Raw genomic sequence first — 23554 nt, 5'->3', positions numbered from 1 at the left:
AAAATTGAAAATGTTCAATTTGTCATTATTTGAAGTTGAAACTGTCAATAAAATCCAAACTGAAAATCAACTTAGAGTCCTTCAAAAACAGAAATTCCTTTTTGGAAATTTTGAATTTTAATTTTGAGATAAATCATAAATGAGAGGAGGTATATGAAGTTTTAAAATATAAAAATACTTTTCAAAAACGGAATATATTGAGTATAGAAGAAGGATTGTATGGAACATGGATATTATTTGTTTCTAATAGTTTAATCCTACATCAATATTTTCATTTAGATTTGATTTTTTTTAAAATGAAAATACTGATGACATTAAACTATTGAAAAAATTATATAAATGATGTGGCGTCCTTATTTCATACAACTCTCTCTTGATTATAAATAGAATTATCGTTTTATTCATTAACATTTTAGAAATATTCTTACCATAATTAGGGTAGTCCATCAACCTCTCATACTAGTTCTTGGCAGTTGATTCATCTGACCTTAGGCTAAAGCTATTTTTGATTCCGCAATATTTTGTTCACAAATTACTCCATATCCTTTCATTTCCAAGTAAAGATCATTTCCTTCATGAGTTCGTTCACTTAATGTGTCATGAGATTTGGTGATAAGATAATGCATTTCGTATTAATTTGTGGCAACTCTTGCTCCATACCTGTGCCTTGCAGCTCGATTATGAAACCCTCATATGGATTCACATTCGGGACGAGAGGTTGTGCAAGATGCACCTCAACTATGGGCGCATTGGACACTCCCACACCATGTGCATATACGCTTTCCAAGACATCGAGCAAGAGATGGTAATAACTCTAAATTATATAGACTTTTATAGTACATTTTGACTAGTAGTTAATATAAATTCTAGTGTTTTGATAGTAAATTTTGTAATTTTATTATAAAATAACTAAGATGGACAAAATTAAAAACAGATCTCCATTTTTAATTATTTATATGCTAAACTTACACATTTTTGTCAAATTTGAAACAGTTTGGTGCAAAAGGAGAAAAAGACAATCTTGAAGCTCACCTTTTGAAGGTAAAATGTTGTAGCATCCCTGTAGCACTCGCCATGCAGAGGAGGGTTGATAGTTAATCAACTTTGTATGTCCAATTAAATAAATTTTTTGGATCATGGGACAGACTTGACCCAACTTAAAAATTGGGTAGCAAAACTGGACAGTCCACTTAAGAGAAAAGAGCCCGAATTGTCCATAAATTAAGAGAAGGCCCAAATCGTCCATGCATGTGCCCAAACCAGCCATCCAAGGTTGATTAAAACATTTAAAATCAACCACCAACAATTCCACATGTGTCGTCCAACCCCTCTCTCCTTTTTAAGCTTCCTTTTCTCATGAATCAGGGAATGAATCAAGTAAAAATAGCAAAGTCTTCCATCCACTCTCCTTGAAGCAAGGGTCAGATGATTGAGACCATAAATCTTACTCATTACTTTATTACTTGTTAAACGATTGTAGATACTTACACATCAAATGAATAATCTCGAGACAAATGGCCAATGGATGGAAATTATTTGCCATGATTAGGCGTTACCATCGCCTCTGATGTTTACCAAAATCACTTCAGCAATCAAATGTTTACCAACATCGTGGAATTCATGCATAAACTTGCATCAACCATTTCCCAAGGTATCATGCCCATATCCGAAATGCAAATTTGAATGCTTATATGGGCTATAAAGGCTACAATCATGCAACGGATGACTCTACGGCCGATCAGATGCCCAACGTCCATATGCCTGATCAACCGGACCATGCAACATCCATGCATCAATCAGACCCCATGCAAGCAAGCCAAGATGGTGAAAACATTTAGCTTCCAAATGCGCAACAACCCCACGTCATTTCCAGCACAGAGTCCACAATGCCCAAGCACGACACCTTTTTCTTGTATAACATCGATGATGAAGCATTCGTAGATATACATCGTAGCATGCAGGAGTATGAAGTCTTTACAATGAAGCAACCACTCAACCAGACGACAACCGACCATGACGCATAGTGACTCCGGATAGACTCATGAGCATTACCAAGCGCCAACTGCAAAGGAACGAGCCTCACCCTCCTAATTGACAACAAGGCGCAACAGGCTCTCACGGCCTCTGCGACAATCTTGACCCCAACAAACTCGACTTAGGGTTCCAACTATGGGAGTTGAATGACCAAGGCCCTTCAAACAAGCAACAACAATTCGCGGTGTGGAACGCACCATGGCGACGATAAAACCAATTGACAATCCAACAATGCATGGACAAGACCCAGCCCTGCACATTCATGAGCCGATCCCTGAGCACAACCAACCGCACCATACCCTGCTAAACCCAAGTGACAAAGGCAAAGCACCTGCTACCACCTTAGAGTCTGACTCCAATATTTTAATTTTTTTATGAAATTGGTAATTAATTTAAAAGGGATCGTTTTTGTTTGCCAATTTTGTTAAAGAAAAAAAACTAACAAACATAGTGAATTAAAAATGTAAAAATAAAAGATAATTTTAATAGTGTTGATACGCATAGAATGATAGTAATTTAACTTTAATTGATTTTTTTCTTATAAAAAAAAGTAAAAATGAAACTAAAAACACCAACTTTGAAGTATTTATTTCCATACATTTTAGTTTTTATTTGCAAAATTGTTAGAACATTTATTACAAGTTGACTCATAAATAATTTGGTAAGGATTAATAAATAATTTAATAATTAATTGTTGATGTGTCATTACAAAATTAAGCTATATATAAAATTTTTCAAAAATACCTTGCAATATAATTTATATATTATATTATATATGATTTCAATTTAGAGATTAACTTATAATTTTAAGTTTTTGTAACATGGGGTCAATATTTTGGCTTTTGTATACTTTTGGATATATTTTGGAGGCATTTGATGCTTTTTCATATTATTACTACAATAAAATATGATTTTTTTGAAATGTTACTATTAAAAATATTAATTTATAACGTTTGGTATATATTAAAAAGTATTTATTAAAATCCCATCATGTTTAGTACATTCAATACTTTCTTGTAATAATATTTTATAAATTGCACTTATTAAATAAAAGATAATATTAATGCATTTTAATATTTTTTAATAATAATAATAATTATTAAATGTTTTAATTAAATATTTTCAATAATATTTATTATTAAAAAATACTTAAATTAATATTTACATAAATAGATGCAAATTTTTACTCATTACTAGGTAAAAATTCAAGTGTATGGAATCAATATTTTACCAACAAATTGCTGGCTTCACACCTGTTCACAAGAATAAAACAGGGCACAGATATTAAATAAAGGACTTCATAAATATTTCAGTTAAAGGCATAAAAAAAAAATTAAAAGGGAAAGCATGAGCAGTCAATTACTAAGAAATAACCTTCTTGATCTGCAACATCAAAGTTGCAGGATAAGATCAATCACATTTCTAACATACTCTATATATAAGCAATGTAAAATAGGATAGTGTAAGCTTATTAAAACAATTTTTTTGATCCAATAGATAAACATTTTAACACTCAAATTACTAATTCAATCCTAAGTTGAGCAATAACCTAACATCCTTGGTACTGGACAGACTGATCATATTCAGATATTAAACAAGATTATAACAAACTCTTAAATAAGCAATGAAGAACAAGGAATGAAGCCTCTTGATGCGAGTCTCAAGGCCCAAAATAAGGTTCATGAATGTGATGGGCTCAAATTTCCTCAAGGCCCAATAACAAGGTCGAAGGCCAAGTAAATTCGAGCAAGACTGAATGAGACCATCCAAGACTTCGTTACCAAGGCCCTAGATGTGCATACGACCGAAAAAGAAAATCAAGATTCAATTTCTTATTTTCAAGAAAATCAAGAAACCGAATCTTGGTCTAATTTTGTTGTTTTGGACAATTTCAAGAATCAAGAAAATCAAGATTTTAGATCTTGGAAATCTTAGTCCAAGAAACCGAATCTTGCAGCCAAGGCATATTGGATTTCATGTATGAGCTTGAACGAGCCAATTTCGAGAGCAAACGGATCACAAGACCAAGTTCTTGAAAAAATGACTCATTAAGATGTCTACAAGTCCATCCTGAAGTTTGGAAAGTAATTTAATTTAATATCAAGTCAAATTATCAAAGTGACCCAAATTGTAAATATTTAAACTATAGGTCCAAGTTTATTTTAATAGGTGGATCATCATGTAAGAATTTAGCCCAAAGAGCCCATTTAATTCCTTTGGTTGAATTCCCATTAAAAGTTCACATTTAGAATTATTTTATTTTTTTATTTGATGAGTTGTCATGTTTATTCTATTGGGGTTTGAAAAACTTATTTTAGGGGTCTATAAGTAGCATGGGCGTTCACCCTTATACACATACAATTGATTTATATATTTTTTGAGTTAATAATAATTCTCTTTGAGTTTTTTTTTTAAAAAATTGCTCTTGAGTTTCTTTTAGAAGCTGTTTTAACAATCTTTCAGGTTGTGGGAATCATCTTCAAGCTTTTTCTTGTCAAGATCTTTTTCTTGGAGAGGAAATTAGAGCCATTGAAAGGAGTTGTGGATTTTTAATGTTTCCAAGGCTTCTTAGGACGTCATCTTCTATTTTCTATCCTTAATTTATCGTTTATTGCTTATTTAAGTTAGTTTTTGCTGTTTTGACTTGCTGATTTTATTGATTTCCGTTTTAGGTTAAAGTTATTCAAGAAAGACGTTATCCTACCTTGTTCCATCAAGAAACACATCAAAATTAAGAGTTTTAATCGTTTCTTGTTATTTCAAGCATTCTTGTACAAAACAAACTGATTTTGTCTTTAAAATCACTTCTAACAAATCTGTTTGTGTTTTGTTTTTTCAGATCTGGTTGGGGCATTTTCTTGAGGTCCAATGACGATTGCTTTCCATCTAAAAAACCCTAACTCGTTCCTCTTTTGGACTCTTTATCAACCGGTTCATCTTTCTTTCGTTTGACTCTCTTTTGTGATAACTAATATGTTTTTGTTGTTTCTTGTTTCAGTTTATGTTCATCTAGAGATCTAGAGTAAATTCGCGACTTTGACAAATTTTACGATCCGCTTCCGCATTCATCCACATCTTTCTTTATCACCTCTCATCTATCCAGTAATAGCATTATTAACGTTAAAAGTACCATGGAGGTCCTTATACTATGTGCTAGATTGCATTTTGCCCCACTACTAAAAAAATGGACAAATTAATCATTGTACATTTTATCAAAGAGCAAACTAGCCTAATTAAAAATTGGTTCTTGTGCGCCAACATGAAATACACATAACACAGCACATGTAACTGTCTAATTATTCTATAGTTCACTAATTTTAACAGTAAAAATAGATGAAAATTTTAATAGAAAGGACCAATTTGCTCTTTAATCTAATATACAGAAATTAATTTATCTATTTTTTTTAGTAAATGAGGTTAAACGTAATCTGATTTCTCTTAGAGGGGCCTCCATGATACTTTTACCCATTATTAACTCTTAGTTGGTATCATATTAGCTACCACAAAGATCATTCTTAAGACTTTTGAGTAAAACCCCACATATGGAGAGCAAATTGTTTTATTCAAGTGCATAGATATAACACAAAATTACTAATACTCTAGTAATATGAGCAATAACATAAAATTAGTAACTCCAATTGAACCCTAAAAACCAGTAACTAGACATGATTTTGGGCTGCATCCCACAATAAGTTAAACTAAACGATACAAATCTTGGGAATAATGAAAGCACAATAAGGCAAGCACATATATAAGGCAAAGGCATCAAGGAAACACCCTCTTTTACTCTTTTATCCTCTGTAGATTATCAAATTCAAGCTCATGTACTCCATAAATCATCTCTTAGACTGAAACATCCAAGCATTTCAACAAGTAAAGTTCTCATTCAAGCTGTTATACTCCATAAACTAGCTAAAGAAACTAAACCTAGTTGCTAATATGCGACATATAATCACCATATATGATCCAAAAACACTTCATTAGAATTAAATAAGGAAGCTATAACACAGTCAACATCATCATCATATTCAAGGTGGGTTAACATACATCATTATCATCATCATCTTTTTTTACCCAAACCTACTAGAACTAATAGTTAAGAAACCAAACCCCGATTCCAAAACAACCGCAAAGCACCAAATCATAAAGAAAACGGCTAAATTTATTTATTAATATCACTTTTTTAAACTACCCCTAACACCGGGACGAGGCTTGGAAGAATCGGCACCATGAGTAGAATGAAGATTCACAAGCTTTGATTCTTCAAAAGGAAGCTTGGGATGCTTGGCATCATGATGAATCTGCATAGTCTTCAAATCTGGAGCAGTTGTTTTGCAGTGAGGACATTCGAACTTGGCATGTCCACCCTTCTCCACCCCAGAACGGTCAGCTAATCCAGCCTTGCCACCGCCTCGGTTGGTAGTGGCGGCATCGATCTTGGCTGCGATTTCCTTGGCAGTGTGCTTCTTGGGCTTGGCTTTGCCTGTCATGGTTGATTGATTGATGAGAAACAAAAACAGAATAGAAACCTTATGGGTTGCTGATCAAGGATTTTTACTGCTCTTGCTTTTTCTTTGGTGGGTATATTGGATTTTTCTGAATGGGGAAAGGGGTGAAGATAATTATAAAAAAAAGGATAGGAATCGTCCAAGATGGAATCGGGTGATGATTGATGTTAGTGAGGGCGAAAAGCAAGTGGGGAGGAAATTCATATTTTATAGGCTGTATTCGATGCAGTCGACGTCCGCCAATATACTCCACTGCCTTTCCCATTTCAATTTTGTTTATATTTTACTAATTTTTAATTGCAACAAATATTAAATTTTTTAATGTTTTTGTTCACTTAGTGTATGTTTTATAAGTTGTAATTATAGAATTACACAAATTTCTAAAAATATATTAATTATTATAAATTCTTTTTAATAATACCTCAAAAAAAATGATCCCAAAATCATTTGCTATTAAATTAAAAATTGCGTGAAATATTCAATAGCACAACATTTTTGGTCCAATAATAAATATATATATAACTATATTTAAAAAAAAAATAAAATATATCCTAAAACTAAAATATTTTAATTTTTATTATCGTATAAAAATAACTTTTATGAGCTTGTATAAAATAATTTTTAGAACTTAAATGATGTATGTTGTTTGAAAAGTCATAAGGTAATTGGTAATTACTTGTAATTATTCCATAAGTATCTCAATTCTCATTTGTCCCCTAAAAATTGAAGAATGTAATCAATTAGACATGTCGGTCCAAACAATTCCACTTAAATTCAATTATTAGGTGGATTTTTTAAATACCTACCTTAATACTAAAATTGAATCGGATAAGTTATATTAAGAACTAAATAGTCCGACAACCCAAGTAGTAAATAAAAGAAGAAGGTGAATTTAACATATTTAATTTTATTATTTTATCATCATATATATATTTCAAAATATAAATCATCCTAATTCCACTCCCCAATTAAAGTTGTAAAAGGACGTGTGTTAACAACTCCAAAATTGCAAAGATCCCACAATTATAAAATAAAAGGTGAATGGAAGGGATATGGGAGAGAGTAGGAGTAGCTCAAAGCAAGATAATTGAAAATGAGGGTTATGGGAATCACTTAAACCGTCATAACTTTGTCTGCCACTCACATGCTTTCATCCTTAATTCTTGTGCTATAATTTAGGTTTCTTTCCTTTTAAATTTATTTAAGAAAAAAATGTTTCTAACCTCTTAAAACGTTAACTTAAGCATAATATTAATATATTTTTATATTTATTTAAGTTTTACTTGATTTGAAATACGGACTTAAAATTTTATGGAAATTCGTCTATATTTATAAAAGATTAATCCAAGTTCATTTTACGTCTATCCATATTATTTTTTAATTTTTTTAAAAATATATTATATTATTTTAATATTTAATACTTTATATAATTTTTTTATTTATTGAATTTTTTATATAGTCATTTTAACATTATTTTAATGTTTACATTAAAGTATTATTATATATTTAGTATAGGTTTATTTTTTTAATGTGTTCAAAATTACATAATATATAAAAATAATATAATGTAAAGTATTATAAACTTAAAAACGGGTCAGACTTGGACTTTGAATGTTCAAACTGAGTCCAACTCATATTTTAAAGGGGCCTATATTTTTTTCCAAACTCAGTTTTTGGGTTTAATATTTTGTCCAAACACTCAAATTTCAAACGAACTTTTACAGCACGTTTGGTTCGCTGTATTGGAATAGAGGCGTAATAGCAAATCAATTGTTTGGTTGAATGTAATGGAATAGAGGCGTAATAGTATTCTTGTGTTTGGTTGAATAGAATAGAGATGTAATAGCATAATGGAAAAAACTAAAATGACTAGAATACCCTTAGCATAAAATTGTTTGGGTAAATGATTATTGTTATTATTATTTAAAATTTAATAAGATTATTAATATCAATAATAAATAATTTAATCATATTTAAATATAATTATTATTAATATATTATAATTAAAATATATAATTTAATAAAATTCTTAATAATCAATATTCTTATATGAATTTACTCAAATCATTATATATGATACTATAAAATATAATTTAACATAATAATTATTAAATATATTATAATTAAAATATATAATTTAATATAATTAAAATATATAATTTAATAAAATTCTTAATAATTAATATTCTTATATGAATTTACTCAAATCATAATATAGATAATTTAACATAATAATTATTAAATATATTATAATTAAAATATATAATTTAATAAAATTCTTAATAATCAATATTCTTATATGAATTTACTAAAATCATAATATATGATACTATAAAATATAATTTGAAATAATTAATATTAAATATATTTTAATTAAAATATATGATTTAATAAAATTTAAAATAATTATAACTAATAAATTTTCTTATATGGATCTGTATAATTTAAAATAATTATTATTAAATATAATTTAATAATAATATATAATTTCGTAAAATTCTTGATAATAAATTTTCTTATATGAATTTATATAATTTAAAATAATTAATATTAAATATAATTTAATAATGATATGTAATTTCATAAAATTCTTGATAATAAATTTTCTTATATGAATTTATATAATTTAAAATAATTAATATTAAATATAATTTAATAATGATATATAATTTATACATTTAACCAGTGCCAAGCATTATGACCTTTAAGCAATGTTGAACTTGATTACCCAAATTTTCACAAATACTGCTAATTACTTAATTCAAACTGCTTCAGCTTTAGGTGTTTCAGTCAAGGAGATAGAGCAATCATGTCAACAAAATTTTCTCATTAGAAATGCATTGTACAAAATGCCGGTCAGCTCATTTCAACCTTCCAGCTACCAACTAATATGTTTTCCAATTTTCTAGCCCACCCAAACTTTACAAAATGCTAGATAGCATATTAGTCACAATCATATTCACATCACTAACTATATCCGAAAATGAATGACCCTGGGAAAAATTACAAATATTACATGGATTTCATTCAATCAATGTTGATGCAGAAGCATCCTTGCCCTCTGTTGAAGTTGAGTCAATGACCTAATACAAGTGCCCTCATCGTATGTCTTTAAGCGTGTAAGGCTGATTAGTTCCCGAATAAAAACTACCATTTCGTCAAGACTACTTTGCATTGGCAACTTGTCTTCAGATCCCTTGCTTCGGTGTTTCCCGTATACAGCCTCAAATTCTCTAGACTTACTGGCAGCTGTTCGTAGTACTGAGTCAGGAAGCCCTGAAATGATTACCAGTCAGGTGACATTCGTCATAGCAGATGCTAAAATTTTGCAATTCAGTCGATTCTCTATAAACAAAGATCTAGATAAATACAACAAAATACATCTACATCTTTTTGTCCTAAAGGTTCTTAATAACAGTAGGTGAGATATGCCCCATGGAATCCTTGATGCTATCATACTCTAAACACTCTAAACACCACATCCTTCAATGGACTTCGAAGGTCCTTATAGTTTTAACCCACAGTACACATTATTCAAGTTAGTCTCCATATTATATTTATACATATCAAAGCTATAAGCAACATAGAAGCTAATGAGGCCCCATTTCCCACAAGTCCACATGTAGATCCTCAGCAAAGAGAAACTAAAGTTACAAATAACCTTACCAGTTATTCGTGCAACATTCACACCGTAACTTTTTGGACAGGCACCAGGAGTCAACCTGTAAAGAAATGTAACTTCTTCAGCTCCTTCAACTCCATTTCCTACTTGGCACGCCATGTGACAGAGAGAGACCTGTAAAAATTTATTAAAGGCAAGCAATAAATAACTTGAGGAAATTGAACAGACACTAAAATAGCAATGAGCCCTGCATTTTACAAATTTTCACTAAACAAATTGGCAGATAAGACTTCAAACTGATGCTGTACAACTCAAAATATCTCATTCACTCTCTCTGCACCTAATATAATTTGCCAATTATAAATGCTATAAACTTCAGTTTAAAAAATATATTATCCAACAGAAAGCAGACACACCTTGGAATTGTTCCTATAGTCCACAGCTAAACGGTGGTAGTGTGTTGAAAACATCCCTCGGCATTGCACCTAATATAACAAAGCAAGGCATGCAGCGATTTCCAAGTGTCAAAAATGATGCTAATATAAAGACTAAAATTATAATAATGGTAAAGAAGGCTAGGAATCATCTTTAAATTGAAGTACGAGTGGGGGAAAACAATCAATCAATACCATTTTTACCATAGGACTAGGAATTGCTAATCATCTTTAAATTGAAGTACGAGTGGGGGAAAACAAGGAGAAACTTCTAACCTGAATCATGATACGAGTGCAACACACTAGTTGATTGATCATTAAGTTCTCTGTTAAAAACCACAAAAATACAAAAATTATCTTAAGAACATTGATGCAACAAAATGCAAAAGATAAAATGTGATATATTACCTTAGTGTTGAACTGTCAAATCCAGTAGGTAACTTTTGACATGCATCAAGTTTAGCAAAGGAAAAGAGAAATTCTCTAGAATATGAGCATTTTGATTTTCTGCGCCAAAAAGAAAAAGTGAAAAAGAAATAAATTATCAGTACTGAGTATCCATGCTTTACTTGTTTGCTGAATAGTAATAAAATCGTTGGTTTTTTTCACTACTATGGTCCGCTGTTTGCACCATTGGAATTTAAAAACGAAATCCTCTCGAAACTTTTCCATCAGGTAAAATAGGGAAATAGTTGCATGGAGTTCATAAACATATCACTCATTCACTCCATTTTTTTTCTCCTTACGTTTTTCTCGGCAACCAAACAACGTTATTCACCGTATTGCTACTAACATTTTCTAATCGTATATAATGAAAAAAAGTCAGACAAATCATTACTGCATATAGACATTACGGACCTTTGTTTGCACCGTTGGAATTTAAAAACGAAACCCTCTAAAACCTTGCCATCAAGTAAAACAGGGAAGTAGTTGCATGGAGTTCATAAACATCACTCATTCACTCTCTCTTTTTTCTCCTTACGTTTTTCTCGACAACCAAACAACGTTCTTAACCGTATTGCTACTAACATTTTCAAATCGTATATAACTAAAATTTGACATGGTAAAGAAGGAAAATAACCAATCAATACCATCAAAGTAAACCAATCAAACTTAAAATTTGACATGGTAAAGAAGGAAAATAACTACTCAAAATAAAATGTGAAGCAGAAAAAAACTCAATTTCTTGAACCTAATGGATCAACAAGGAAAAAAATAGCGATAAATTTAGAGCTGCAAACATTTAAAGCAGTTTGAGAGCAAAAGAGAGTTAGAAACCGGTTTACCTTTCAGTTGCAGTAAGTTGGAAACCCACCAACTGAGAGCAAGCGAAAGAATGACAGAGAGGAAAAGAAAAGAAAAGAAAAGGTTGAGAAGGCCAAGCGTAAATTGTGTTGTAAAGAAAAAGAAAAGAAAAGGTTGAGAGACAGAGGGAGCAAATCGGCAGAAACCCCAAGCTAGAAGGAAGGAACAGAAGACGGAAAGGGGAAGCGTCGATTTTGGGGATTAAAAATAGAAGACGAAAAGGGGAAGCTAGAAGGAAGGAACAGAAGACGGAAAGGAGGGTAAAACAGGGTATAAAATTGAAGCAGCACCTAAACTGAGCAAAGGGAAGGGATTAGAAATCGGTGGATTTTGGGGATTAGGTCTGTAATGTAATAGACCCGTATTAGCAATACATTGAACCAAACAAAAGATTAAAGGGGATTAAGTGAGGCCCACGAAATAGGGGTGTAATGGATATGCCAATACACCCAACCAAACATGGTGGTAGGCTTGGATAGATAATTCGACCCATCAACAGGTTTAATTATATCTTACAAGAATTTGGGTTTAGGTTGGAAGTTTGTTATAAGGTTGGAATTAAATCAACCCAATTACTAAGTGTTGTAAATTGGTGTTCAATTGTTGCTATTGCTATTTGTTATTTGAGTTATTTAACCGCTACAAGATCCACAATTTCATGAGCTTGGGTTTTTGTTGATGACATAAAAATATCATTTTCCATGTCTTCGGCTACAACCCATAAGTGGTTGCCCGTTTTTTGTACATAAACCCTTGTGAGGTTTTCGTGAAGTTTCAACAGTTCTTCCGCTTCCAGGATAAATTCTCTTATTTGTGCCTCATAAAAAGAACTAGCAAGTTGATGGATCATTACCCTAATGATATAACATAATAAAAGTTTCTTCTAACTCGCATAATAAGACAAGAAGAATAGCTAAAAATAGCTAAAGAATAATAAGAAAAAAAAGATAGAATAGAGACAGATTTAATGTTGGATTCGATTTTTTAATATTGTATTTTGTAACTCTTTTAAAATTAAATGAGGTGGGCTAAGCAAGCTGTTATATTAGCTAATGACATGGCATGTTTGCCGAAGCAATAGTTAGCATTAATCTAAACAAAACAAATATAAATATTAATCTAAATTTAAGTATTAAAAATTAAATTTTCTTTAACTTATTATAAAATTTAGGATAAATTTTATTGGTGGTCACTTAATTATTAGAATATTTCTATTTTGGTCATCTAATTATAAAAAATTTTAATTTCATACTAATATTAGTGTTGACAAGACAAATTTTTAAAATTGCTTAATCATTTCCTCTTTTACAAATCAGTAAAAACAGAAAAAGAAAAGAAATCCATAAAAAAAGTATCAGTGGTTGAATTTTAGGAAGCCTTCTTTGATGTTGTTGTGCATCAACCATGGCGACAGCCGTAGGAACTGCTTTTCTTTTCAACCCTGATTCTGATTCCCTTCATTTTGGGAAAATCTAAAGGAGTTACATTCTGTTACATCTTTTAATATTTATTATGATATGCTTATTTGACAACATGTTTTTTAGAATATATTTTTAAAGATTAACTCAATACTACGGACACTAATGAGCGTCAAGTTTAGTGCACGTCATGTTTATCAAAAGAAAAAAGTTGCAAAGTTCTCGTATTGTTGAATTAAAGTTGTGAAGTTTGAGTAGAAAATGCGTCCAACCAATTCATTTAATATAAAGAAGTTGACACATATTGAAGTAGACTCTCTCTTATAAATACCCTACCCATTTATCTTTTTTTTAAACGAGAAAAATGGATGGTTTAAAGTTTCAAAAACAGCATGTAGCAAACTATGACAACAAACCTCATTATAGTAAAATTGTCAACTCAATTTTTTTTTTATTTCCATAATTTTTTTGAAAATGTTTTTAAGATTTTATTTGGAATAATAAGAAGATGAAGTTGTTTGTGCTCGACATAATTTAAAATTCCCGTAGGCCGATGGATGTATTTAGACCGCTTAAAGAGTGATGGTTTATATGTGCCATCTATGACATACAGTTCAATTTTTCATGTTGGGAATTGATGGTAATGCTAGATGATGTCGTTTTAATAATTAGTCTTTCAATCAATAAGCAGGTTGTAATTGGAGCTAATGATATTGACACTAAATATGAGTGTGATCGATTATTAAATATTGTGCGGTCTAAAAAGAAAAATAAATTAAATAGGAATCGAATGAAATGCATATCATTGAAGAAGTTTATCAAACTAGCCATTCCACCATATGCAACCATGGTGGAGATGGATCAATAAATCAAAACTTAGAGCCTTTGGATGATAAGAGCTATGTTGTTTGACAAATAAATCTTAGCAATTGCATGTACGTTCACACAACATCCTCACGTTTCTCTCACTAGTACTTGTCTAAGAACCAAATAGAAGAAAAATTCATAATATTAAGCCCTTATTTTTTTGTTTAGAGAAAATCCTCGGAAGGGACCAAACCCAATATTTCTTGAGAGTAGAAGCCTAAACCGAGCACAAACTTAATAAATTAAGCACAGTTTTAGACATTAATGGTAAAAATGAAATTTACATATTTTTAAAATTAAAATTAAATTAGAATAATATATATATATGTTGAGAGTTAGTTTTTAAAAAATTATAATACAAAATTGATAATATATAATCATTGAGGATTGAATTTATTATTATATCAATTTTAACCTTACCTCTTTCATTACGAGTTAATCCCAATTAACGGAATTAAATAAAAAAAAAGACAAATAGGATTAGATAAATTTGCAAGTTTTAATAATTGGGTCACTAAAAAATATCTTAACATAATTGTCGGATTTTTAAAAAGTAGTCCTTTTTTTTTATTTGATACCTTTTTAAATTTTGGGTTTTCGACCTATGAGAAAGAATATTATTTTGGTGTCAAACTCCAGAGATAAATGCTTTCTTTGTTGTTGTCAATAAAATTCATCATCTCAAGAAAAGTTACAAAAGTTACAAAAAAGAGAACCAAGTAGCCTATGAAGACATGAATCAGACATAACAAAAAGAACAAAGACGAGCAATAGAATAGCAACACGAATTTCTCGAATTCGATCACAATTCCCCAAGGTCAACAAGAACCGATACAAGATAGGAATAAATAAGGACCAGGCCGAAAGTCAAAGCCTTTTAAACTAGGCGACAACCACAAGTAACATCCTCTACTGCCTTGGTAGTGGCCATCGTTTTATTCCTATTGCTGTACGGAGACGCATGATATCAGTTCACTTCAGCAACATCAGCACCAGGCACAACACCAAACTGAACCGCCTAAGAACTAAAAATCATCAAAGCAACTTAACCAGACAGAAACAACATAACCAGAGACCCAGTCAAATGCCGTCAGAGGAGGCCTGAGTTCAGTGTCCTTCCATTCCGAGCTCTCAATCCCCAGACATCATTAACGCTTCAAGCAGTGTTGATGATGGCCAAAAGCAAGAGACGACTCAAAAAACCATAAGAATCTGGAGAAGCTTTAGGCAATGATGATGATAACCAGTAGCAAGAAGGGACTCGGAAAAGCATAAGAATTTGGAGAAGCCAAGCCAAAGGCCTTGCGCCAAGAAATTTAATATTACAAGTTCTTTCTATCTATATATTTACTAGATTTAGTGGGTGAAAAATTTATGCAACAAAAACAAATTGATATATACTAGACAATAGGGAAAGAGCTGATTATCATTTTAGCATAGAAGCTCAGTTTTATTTTAAATAAATTAATATTCCACCTAAATTACCTTTTTAATTTTTATTCAAAATCATCAAGAGACCTATAAAATGTTATGAAAATAAAGTTAAAATTTTGAAATGTATAATTTCTAAAATTCAACGTTTACAGTCATAAACAATTCTCAATCTTCAGCAATATACCAAATAATTTCTATAATACAAATTCAATCCCTATGTATTCATTCAGTTCACACTTATTTTTTCAAGTAATAATTTAGAACCATACTACTTAATAATAGAACAATAAGAAACAATTTGAACAGTCCTGCACAAACCACTAGATAGAAGCAATTTTTACCTGTAATATTATATTTCTATGTATAAAGTTAAAAATCAGAGGATCACGTACATATATAGACTATAGGTGTATAAGATTTGTATAAGAAACAGCATAGATATGAAGGAGAAAAACTATATATGATAATTCAGCAATATAAAAAGAGAAAGAACCTTTAATTCTGAACAAACTCAAGTAGAATCCAACACCTTACCAGGCTCCAGTAAGAAGCGAATTGCAGTCTAGGATGGAAAATTTCCGGTGGCCTGCTGGCGATAGACTGATGGTGATGATGATGATGTTGCATTTGCATGGTCGACAATGGGAAGGCAAGGATCATAATGGTTATCATCCTTTAGCTCCTGTTTGATCCCATGGAACCTAGCAGTATTCTCTTTGAACTGTTGCCCTGGAAGGAAAGAGTGAATTGGAGCAGCTGGTTTTCCACCATTATTGATATCAAAACCAGCCAAAGAAAGATTTGCAGATGTTGGGAGATTCAATGGCATCGAAATTGGAAAATTTGGAACTGTTGAGGCAATTGAGCCAGATGAACGTGTTGCAATGCAGTTTGGGTTCACTCCAAAGGTGCCATAAGGAATAGCTTTCTGTAAGGAAGGAAACTTCATTTGGTAAACAGAAGCCAGAGAAGCAGTCCCAAGCTTCATTTCATTGCTGAAATCCCCAAGAAAACTAGGTCTCATATATTCATTTTTGAATTCGGGCTTTCGATCAAAAGGAGGTGCAATATCCTGGATTGGTGTTTCAGGCTTTAGAACATGAGAATTTCTGGATAATGCCAGAGCAGCTTGACTGTTGGGCACTGTTGGGGGTAAATTACAAGCACTTGTGTTAACATGACTGCTGCTTCTGGCTGCTGGAACTTCATGATTGTGTTTTCCATCATATGTCGTGAGCACGCATTTTAGATTGTGAGAAGCTCTTTCCACATGCTTTCTCACAGGACATCCGGGACTTGTACATTTGTAATAGCTCCTATTAGACAACAAAATGTTTTAAAATAGGATTGTTCATTTTCAATTTCCCCTGCATCTTTGGATGGTTCATTTAGCTTCACATGCAAAAGAAATGAGACAGAGCAAGAAAGAGACGACTGACAAGTTTTGGTACCTAGGATTAGGGTTTCCTTTGACAACCTTCTGTCCATACTTCCTCCATCGATAACCATCATCGAGTATATCCACTTCACTTTCTATTTGCACAACAACTCTGGGTTCACGGATAGCCCCAGATGCCACATTCATCTCAGTCGAGCACGATTCTGTCTTCCTGTAATGGGAAGTGGATAACAATGCAAAATATATGTTAGTAAAAACTACTAGCCTTAGCCCTAGGATACATTCATTAACATGCAAAATAATACCTTCTTTTTGACTCAGACTCATCATCATTAGCTGCATCATCACAGAGTGATATACTTCCCTGGGTAGCCCTATCATCATTATCATCATCATTACTAGCAAGTGTTGATGAAAACTCTGGAGTATCCGCAGATTCAAAAACACCAACTGATTTTCCTTGGGCAGTTGATAGTGGATCAGAAAGATCAGTTATAACAGACGTTGAGGATGTTCTTTCCAGGCCATCGGCTCTCAAATCAGATCCAAGCTTAATATCCTTTGAACCTGCTTGGGTATTTTTCCAAATTAAACCACTTTCAATTTTGACACAAGTTCCATTGCCTTCAGCACTCTCTGACATTTCATTAGATGATGAAGAGGATCCAAGTGATGGGCGACAAGGCTGAGGCTTTGGGTGATTATGAGCACCCTTGTAGATAATTTCAGTAATTTGGCCATCAAGTGAACGCTCTACCTTCTTCTTCACCTGACAATTTGGATGGGTACATTTATAGTAGCTTCTTGGATATTCACTACCCTTTACCTGTTTCTGCCCATACTTCCTCCAATTATATCCATCTTCTGATGTTCTTGCTGTTCCCGCTGTGGTGTTTGTTCCCTTTGGATCACTTTCTGAAAGATTTGTGCTGACATCTTGTCCGTTGAAAGGAACCTTCTGCATTGACGTTCGATCACCAGCCAATTCAGAAGGATGGCATCCCAGATTAACATTATCATTCACAATGTTATTTAAAACTTTGACTTCGGCAACTGAATCTGCTGCAAAACTCCTTGAAGTAGCTTCTTTGGAAAATTCTGCAGGAAATTCAAAATCCAAAGGTGTACCCAAATGGACAAGAGGCTGATAATCGACCTCGGCCCTCTGAACTAGATTCAAAGAGGAAGAAACCTACACAAATAAAATCAAGCATTAACAGAAACTCTTTTATATGAAACACCTAAATATGCATGTGACAGGTGAAAGGGACTGCAGCTGATTATTATATCAGGTTTTATTAAGAGTTTTAGTTTTATTTATTTTCTCTATTATATTAGGGTTTTTTTTCCTTCATAAACTGTAAGTTAGGAATTCTATTAGGACTCTTTCCTTTGTTATTAACAGTCTATAAAAGGCTGCCAATATGAAATAAAGAGGGAGGCAATTAATCTATAAAAAAGAAACGTTATTTTCGGAGGGGGTTTAGTCAAGGACGAATCTGCCTCTTTGAGTAACCATAGGTCGGAGCAATAATTCTTTCTCATCTAGACCTGTGACTAAATCCTACGCTAAGGCACATAACAGAATCTCAATCATAAAAAAGAACATATGTGATGGATGTTAGACATTAATTACTCTACAAATGAACTGCAGGATGATGTCACTCCCATAATGATATGATCAAGCATCTCAATCATGATGAAGAACATATGTGATGGATGTTAGACATCAATTCCTCTGAAATGAACTGCAGGATTACAATATTATCTAACAAAAGTAGTTTTCCTCCTAATGCTAAAAAATGAAAGTCAGGTTAATCAAAACAGACAAACAATCCACATGCAAACTGAATTTGGTTGTGATTAACTAGGCCAATCAACTTACAACCATAGTGAACAAAGATAATATTCTGAGCTATCTACCAGCTGAATTTCACTTCAACCAAACTTCTCAACGAAGGATAGTTTTACCAGCACAAATAGCACCTTGTATTCCTATCCTATTTCAACAACCTTAAAGTATTGCATCTGAGGAAGCTCAAGACTTAACTCTTAAACCCAAAATGAACAAAAACTGACAATAATAAGGCACTTTCTTCAAACATAAAAGAGAAGGAATTAATCTCATGGAGAGATGTAGAAATCTAACCAAAAGAAAAAGTTGGTAGGTTTATTGCAGAATGAATATGACCTTGATCCCTAAAACTAGTCTTTCATAAAGAAATAAGAAAATATGTCAAAGCAAGCCAAAAAATTCATGATTATAAAGTTTAAGTAACAAATGAATGTTGAAAATCAAGACATAGAAGTCATGATCATAAAGTTTTGCCAATTCAGTTTTCAAATCTGGAACCCACTAGCAGGGATTAAACTTTATGACAAATTACTACTAGAATAGAAGGAACTCACCTGATCTTCTAAACTAGAAAAGCTTGGCTGGGAATCCATACTTTGTGGTTTAAATGTGAAGGAAGGAGCTATTTTGCTGCCTCTGTCTGTGTTGCTAACACTCAGCACTTGACCATCCTGATTGAGAGTGGGTACCGGAAAAGTTCCAGTGGTGGGAGATCCCTATATTGGAAACAGAAGTCATCAAGGACCATGTTAGTGGGAAAATCTATAGCTAAACATGGAACAAGAATTTCAAGAGATTAATTACTCTGCCAGTTAAAAATGATTCAATTTTCTTTGGTTTGTGTATGATGATCTTATTTAAACAGTTTAGACAACCAATTTAACATATTAGAGGAGTGTTTTTCTTTTTCTTTTTAAATATGAGAGATAAAACTCAATGTAGACAAAATATGATCCAGATCGACGAGAACTTAATAGTTATTAAAGCTTTCTAACATGCTTCACTTAATTTATCTGAGCTTCATGATTGCCAGAAAAGAAAAGAACTTCTTTAGATAAACCTGAATAAGTTGTTCAGAGTTCAGATCAAATAATACAAATCAAGTAAGACTGTCATCAACAAAACCCGAAATTAGTAACCCTTTATTAGCATTCCAGTGAAGGGTACCGCCAGACAACCAAAGTATTTCCTTGGAGGCTAATATTTGAGGCCGTCAATGTCAGAAAAAAACTGAAATTGTTTTACACTGATGTAAACCTCAAAACCTATGAATGCAATAGCAAATGCCTGATTCGTATACAGCCATATGCCATGATTTTTCACATTATAAGAACATTTTTGAGGTTTCTTTCTTTCTTTTTATTCACTTTCTGTTTCTTACAGATGTGCTAACAAGTAAAATCAAACAGTTCTAAAATCAGATTCCATTAGAACTCAACATGAGAAATTATCTCCTCTAGTCCAACTGGAGTTGTTAAATTCAAGAAAGGATTAGCAGGTGAAACATAGATTTAAAAAGTAAAACATGTAGCAATCTTTTAGTCCGATTCTATAGCTAAAAGACAATGCCACTTTTAATATGATTAACTCTATAGTACAGTAAAATCACGTATTCAGTTCACAAATTAATTAGGAAAATCCAATTTTTAATTCTAGGAAAATATTACAATTTTAGTTCATAAACTAATCGAAAAAAATTATCAAAAATGTCAGCAACCAAACACAGCTTAAAAGATGACACGTTTGCCACTAAAAACGAAGCATGATTCTGTGACGATCATAACAAAATGCTTCATTGTTTTCAGTAATATTGCTTCCATAACATTCAAAGCTTTATCATGAAAAATTATTAAATGAGAAAAAATTAATACATAATAAAAAAAAAGAAGGAAAAAAAATGGTACCTGAGCGTTGGGCAACATAATAGGAGAATCCAACAACGCCGTGGGGCTAATGCCAGGAGGGATAGTAAGATAAGGCAAACGGACCGGCGGGGAGGCCAATGGGCTAGTGGAGGCCCGAAATCTCGCTGTATTTATCTTATCCACCTTGAATCCGCACGTTGCCGCCCTCCTCTCCGCAATGCTGACGCCTGACTTACCACCATCGCCACCTCCGTCTCCGTCACCGTCTCCGCCTCCACATCCATGATTGACTGTTTCCAATTCACCATTACCGTCATCAGCCGTAACGGATTCTTGGCGGTTGGTGAAAACGGTTACATTGTGGTCCATGGCAAAGATTAAAAAAAAGAAGGGAGTGTTTACAAAAAAGAGAGCAATCAGCAGCGATTTAAGAATTAGGATTTGGATTTTACAATGATTAAAAATGAAAATCAAGAAAAGAAAATAAATAAATTTTTGATACGGTGAAGTTCAGCTGTGTGTAGCTGAAATGTTCTTAGAGAAACGTTTTTCAGAAACTTTTCAAGTTTTGAATTGAAATAGAAAATCTTGAAAGAAAATAAAAAATTCTGGTCCGGTTCACCGGTTCTTTTATGTGATTTTTTTTGTCTTTTACTTACCATAAAAGATAACTTATTATTATATTTCCTTTTTGAAATTACATTATTACCATAATTAGAATGAGAAACAAAAATTAAAAAAAAGTAACGTTAAAATCATTTTTTTAAATTTCATATTGACTGCAAATAATATTAAATATTTTTATTCAATTTTTAAGGATATATCTTAAAATTACACGTTCAATATCAAATAAATAACTTTAATTTTCTGTAAATTTATACATAACATTTTAATTTGATTCAATTTTTACAAACTACTAATGTCATTATTGATATAACGTCATTATGTGTCTACATATTACATACACAGATAATTATACATATATTATATAAAAGGAAATTGATATATTCATTTCTTTAAATGTGTATAATTAAATCAAATAGTAGTCTTATGTATGCGTTTGAACCAAAAATCAAAGTTTATATATCAATTTACATATTGAATCAAAGTTCATGTATAGTTTTAATATTTAATTCAATTTATAAATAGTGATGATTTTTTAATTACATCATTTTTCTTTAGTTTTTATTTTATTTTATAATATATTAAGGGTAATTATAGGAGACTCCACAAGAGAGTGCGACAAATATCACATTTATTTATGTAATTATTTTTTTAATTAATGTAATTTTTTAATGTTTATTTGAAACTTTAAATGTTTACAAACTTTTTAATAACATCGTCTTTTTCTATAATTTCCTTTTTTTTCCTTTTACTTATTGTTTTGAAAATAACTTTTGAAAAATCATGTGAAAGATATATGTTGATACATGGCACAACAAGAGAGGTTGATGAGGAAAAGTAAGAAGGAAATCACCGCAGTATAATGGAGGTCGATTCACCAAACACAGTTGAGAGCCGGAACAAGAACAAGAATAAGAGGACAAGTTGACCAAAAAAGATGATTGCTAAGAGTAACTTTAAGGTGTCAAGAAATCGATCCATTCTCTATCTTTTTTCTGGGTATTTATAGATGAGACCCCCTTGTCCATTGATATAACGTGATAGGATATATGTTTAGCCTCATAAAATGCATACAAGATAATCATGTATCATGAGACTTTATCAGTATGAGATAATTATGCTTAAATAAACACTTTATTATCTAGGAGGTGTTTTTCACACTCAAATACGAGTAGATGCTTTTTTTTTTTTTTTAGTTGAGTGGGTGGTTGAGGACGAGTGGTCTTCGGAAATACAACTTAATGTGAAATCATCGCCTAAAACAATGATGTGTTTGATACTAACACGCGTATGGGCAGTAGAAAGGTACAACAATATTAAAGTGACATATAATAAAATTTTAAGTATGAAATAGTAATATTTGAATTGAAATTAAAATTGTTTAAGAATAATATATTAAGTTCTTACCATCGTTGCTTTAGAACTTGTGATTAAGATTTATTTTCACATAATTCAATTCTACAAAACGTGTTAATAAATCTTATTTAATTTCTTTCTTTCTAAAAAAAATAGAATAAATTTTAACACATAAAATCCAATATTTTCTAAATCTATAACAAATTGATTTTCTTTAAGTGGTGAGATCTAAACCTCATGGAAGCTTAGCTCCCAAAATTTGGAGATATTTTAATTTTCCTCTAATTTTTAATTAGATCTTTCTAATTTTTTTGACCATTTTCTTCCATCTCATAAAAATTTAATTAGATTTCAATTTTAAAAAAATTATGATTAAACTTTTAAACCTTTTGAAAATTTTATTAGAGCCTCGAAATTTAACTTCATTAATCTAAAATTTTTGTTAATTTTATATCAAAGATAGAATTGATTTATGGATTTATTTTTTAAAAAATTTTTGGTCCTATCTTTTAATATTCCAAATATATATTATTATATTTATTACTTATTTAATGTTTAAAATTTTAATTAAAACGATTGATGGAACCACTAATTTAAGGGGTAACTTACATCTCATCCAAATAACTTTGGATTCAATTTTTTTCACACCTTAAAAATAGTTAAATATATGTATACAGAGAAAAAAAAGACTTGATGTGGTAGTTTCCATCCTCATGATAGTTGTATGTGAAACCTATTTTGTTCATCTTCCTCGTGTGATTGTCATAAAAGACGAAGATTAAATAGAATTGTGAGTCATTTATCTTTCATATTTGTCGTAAAGAAATCAGAAC

At 31.5% G+C, this 23554-nt stretch overlaps 3 protein-coding genes and 1 long non-coding RNA gene across 4 annotated transcripts; 1 reads left to right on the top strand and 3 right to left on the bottom strand.

Moving 5' to 3' along the window:
- Positions 1-9: 9 nt before the first annotated feature.
- LOC121225130 (uncharacterized) lies at positions 10-2453 on the top strand. Its single transcript, XR_005923028.1, has 2 exons — positions 10-805; positions 994-2453. It is a non-coding gene; the product is annotated as an uncharacterized lncRNA (long non-coding RNA).
- Positions 2454-5996: 3543 nt separating this feature from the next.
- Positions 5997-6783, bottom strand: LOC107918346 (protein METHYLENE BLUE SENSITIVITY 1). The gene has a single exon (XM_016847880.2). It carries the CDS (start codon positions 6522-6524, stop codon positions 6210-6212), a length of 315 nt encoding a protein of 104 aa, XP_016703369.2. The 5' UTR covers positions 6525-6783; the 3' UTR covers positions 5997-6209.
- Positions 6784-9352: 2569 nt separating this feature from the next.
- On the bottom strand, positions 9353-12157 carry LOC107919518 (DNA mismatch repair protein MSH6). Its single transcript, XM_041109133.1, has 6 exons — positions 11885-12157; positions 11007-11105; positions 10875-10924; positions 10581-10649; positions 10209-10338; positions 9353-9818 (listed from the first exon to the last, which is right to left on the bottom strand). Exons 3-6 carry the CDS (start codon positions 10914-10916, stop codon positions 9574-9576), a joined length of 486 nt encoding a protein of 161 aa, XP_040965067.1. The 5' UTR covers positions 10917-10924; positions 11007-11105; positions 11885-12157; the 3' UTR covers positions 9353-9573.
- Positions 12158-14961: 2804 nt separating this feature from the next.
- LOC107919220 (WRKY transcription factor SUSIBA2) lies at positions 14962-21336 on the bottom strand. Its single transcript, XM_016848726.2, has 6 exons — positions 20781-21336; positions 19431-19592; positions 17327-18213; positions 17074-17232; positions 16157-16938; positions 14962-15489 (listed from the first exon to the last, which is right to left on the bottom strand). Exons 1-5 carry the CDS (start codon positions 21108-21110, stop codon positions 16185-16187), a joined length of 2292 nt encoding a protein of 763 aa, XP_016704215.2. The 5' UTR covers positions 21111-21336; the 3' UTR covers positions 14962-15489; positions 16157-16184.
- Between the last annotated feature and the right edge of the window lie 2218 nt (positions 21337-23554).

This window comes from Gossypium hirsutum, chromosome D13 (genome assembly GCF_007990345.1).
Source record: "Gossypium hirsutum isolate 1008001.06 chromosome D13, Gossypium_hirsutum_v2.1, whole genome shotgun sequence".
NCBI classification, from domain to species: Eukaryota; Viridiplantae; Streptophyta; class Magnoliopsida; order Malvales; family Malvaceae; genus Gossypium; species Gossypium hirsutum.
Note: the sequence above shows the minus strand (reverse complement) of the source record. Positions and strands in the feature narration are given on the sequence as shown.

Excerpts from the sequence above, each read along its gene's own strand:
- LOC107918346 (XM_016847880.2), bottom strand. The coding sequence starts at position 6,524 with ATGACAGGCAAAGCCAAGCCCAAGAAGCACACTGCCAAGGAAATCGCA.
- LOC107919518 (XM_041109133.1), bottom strand. The coding sequence starts at position 10,916 with ATGATCAATCAACTAGTGTGTTGCACTCGTATCATGATTCAG. Across the intron at positions 10,650-10,874 it reads GCACTCGTATCATGATTCAG|GTGCAATGCCGAGGGATGTT; the intron begins GTTAGAAGTTTC and ends TTGTTATATTAG. Across the intron at positions 9,819-10,208 it reads GAATGTTGCACGAATAACTG|GGCTTCCTGACTCAGTACTA; the intron begins GTAAGGTTATTT and ends TAATCATTTCAG.
- LOC107919220 (XM_016848726.2), bottom strand. The coding sequence starts at position 21,110 with ATGGACCACAATGTAACCGTTTTCACCAACCGCCAAGAATCCGTTACG. Across the intron at positions 19,593-20,780 it reads TTATGTTGCCCAACGCTCAG|GGATCTCCCACCACTGGAAC; the intron begins GTACCATTTTTT and ends TTTCCAATATAG. Across the intron at positions 16,939-17,073 it reads AAAGGAAACCCTAATCCTAG|GAGCTATTACAAATGTACAA; the intron begins GTACCAAAACTT and ends GTTGTCTAATAG.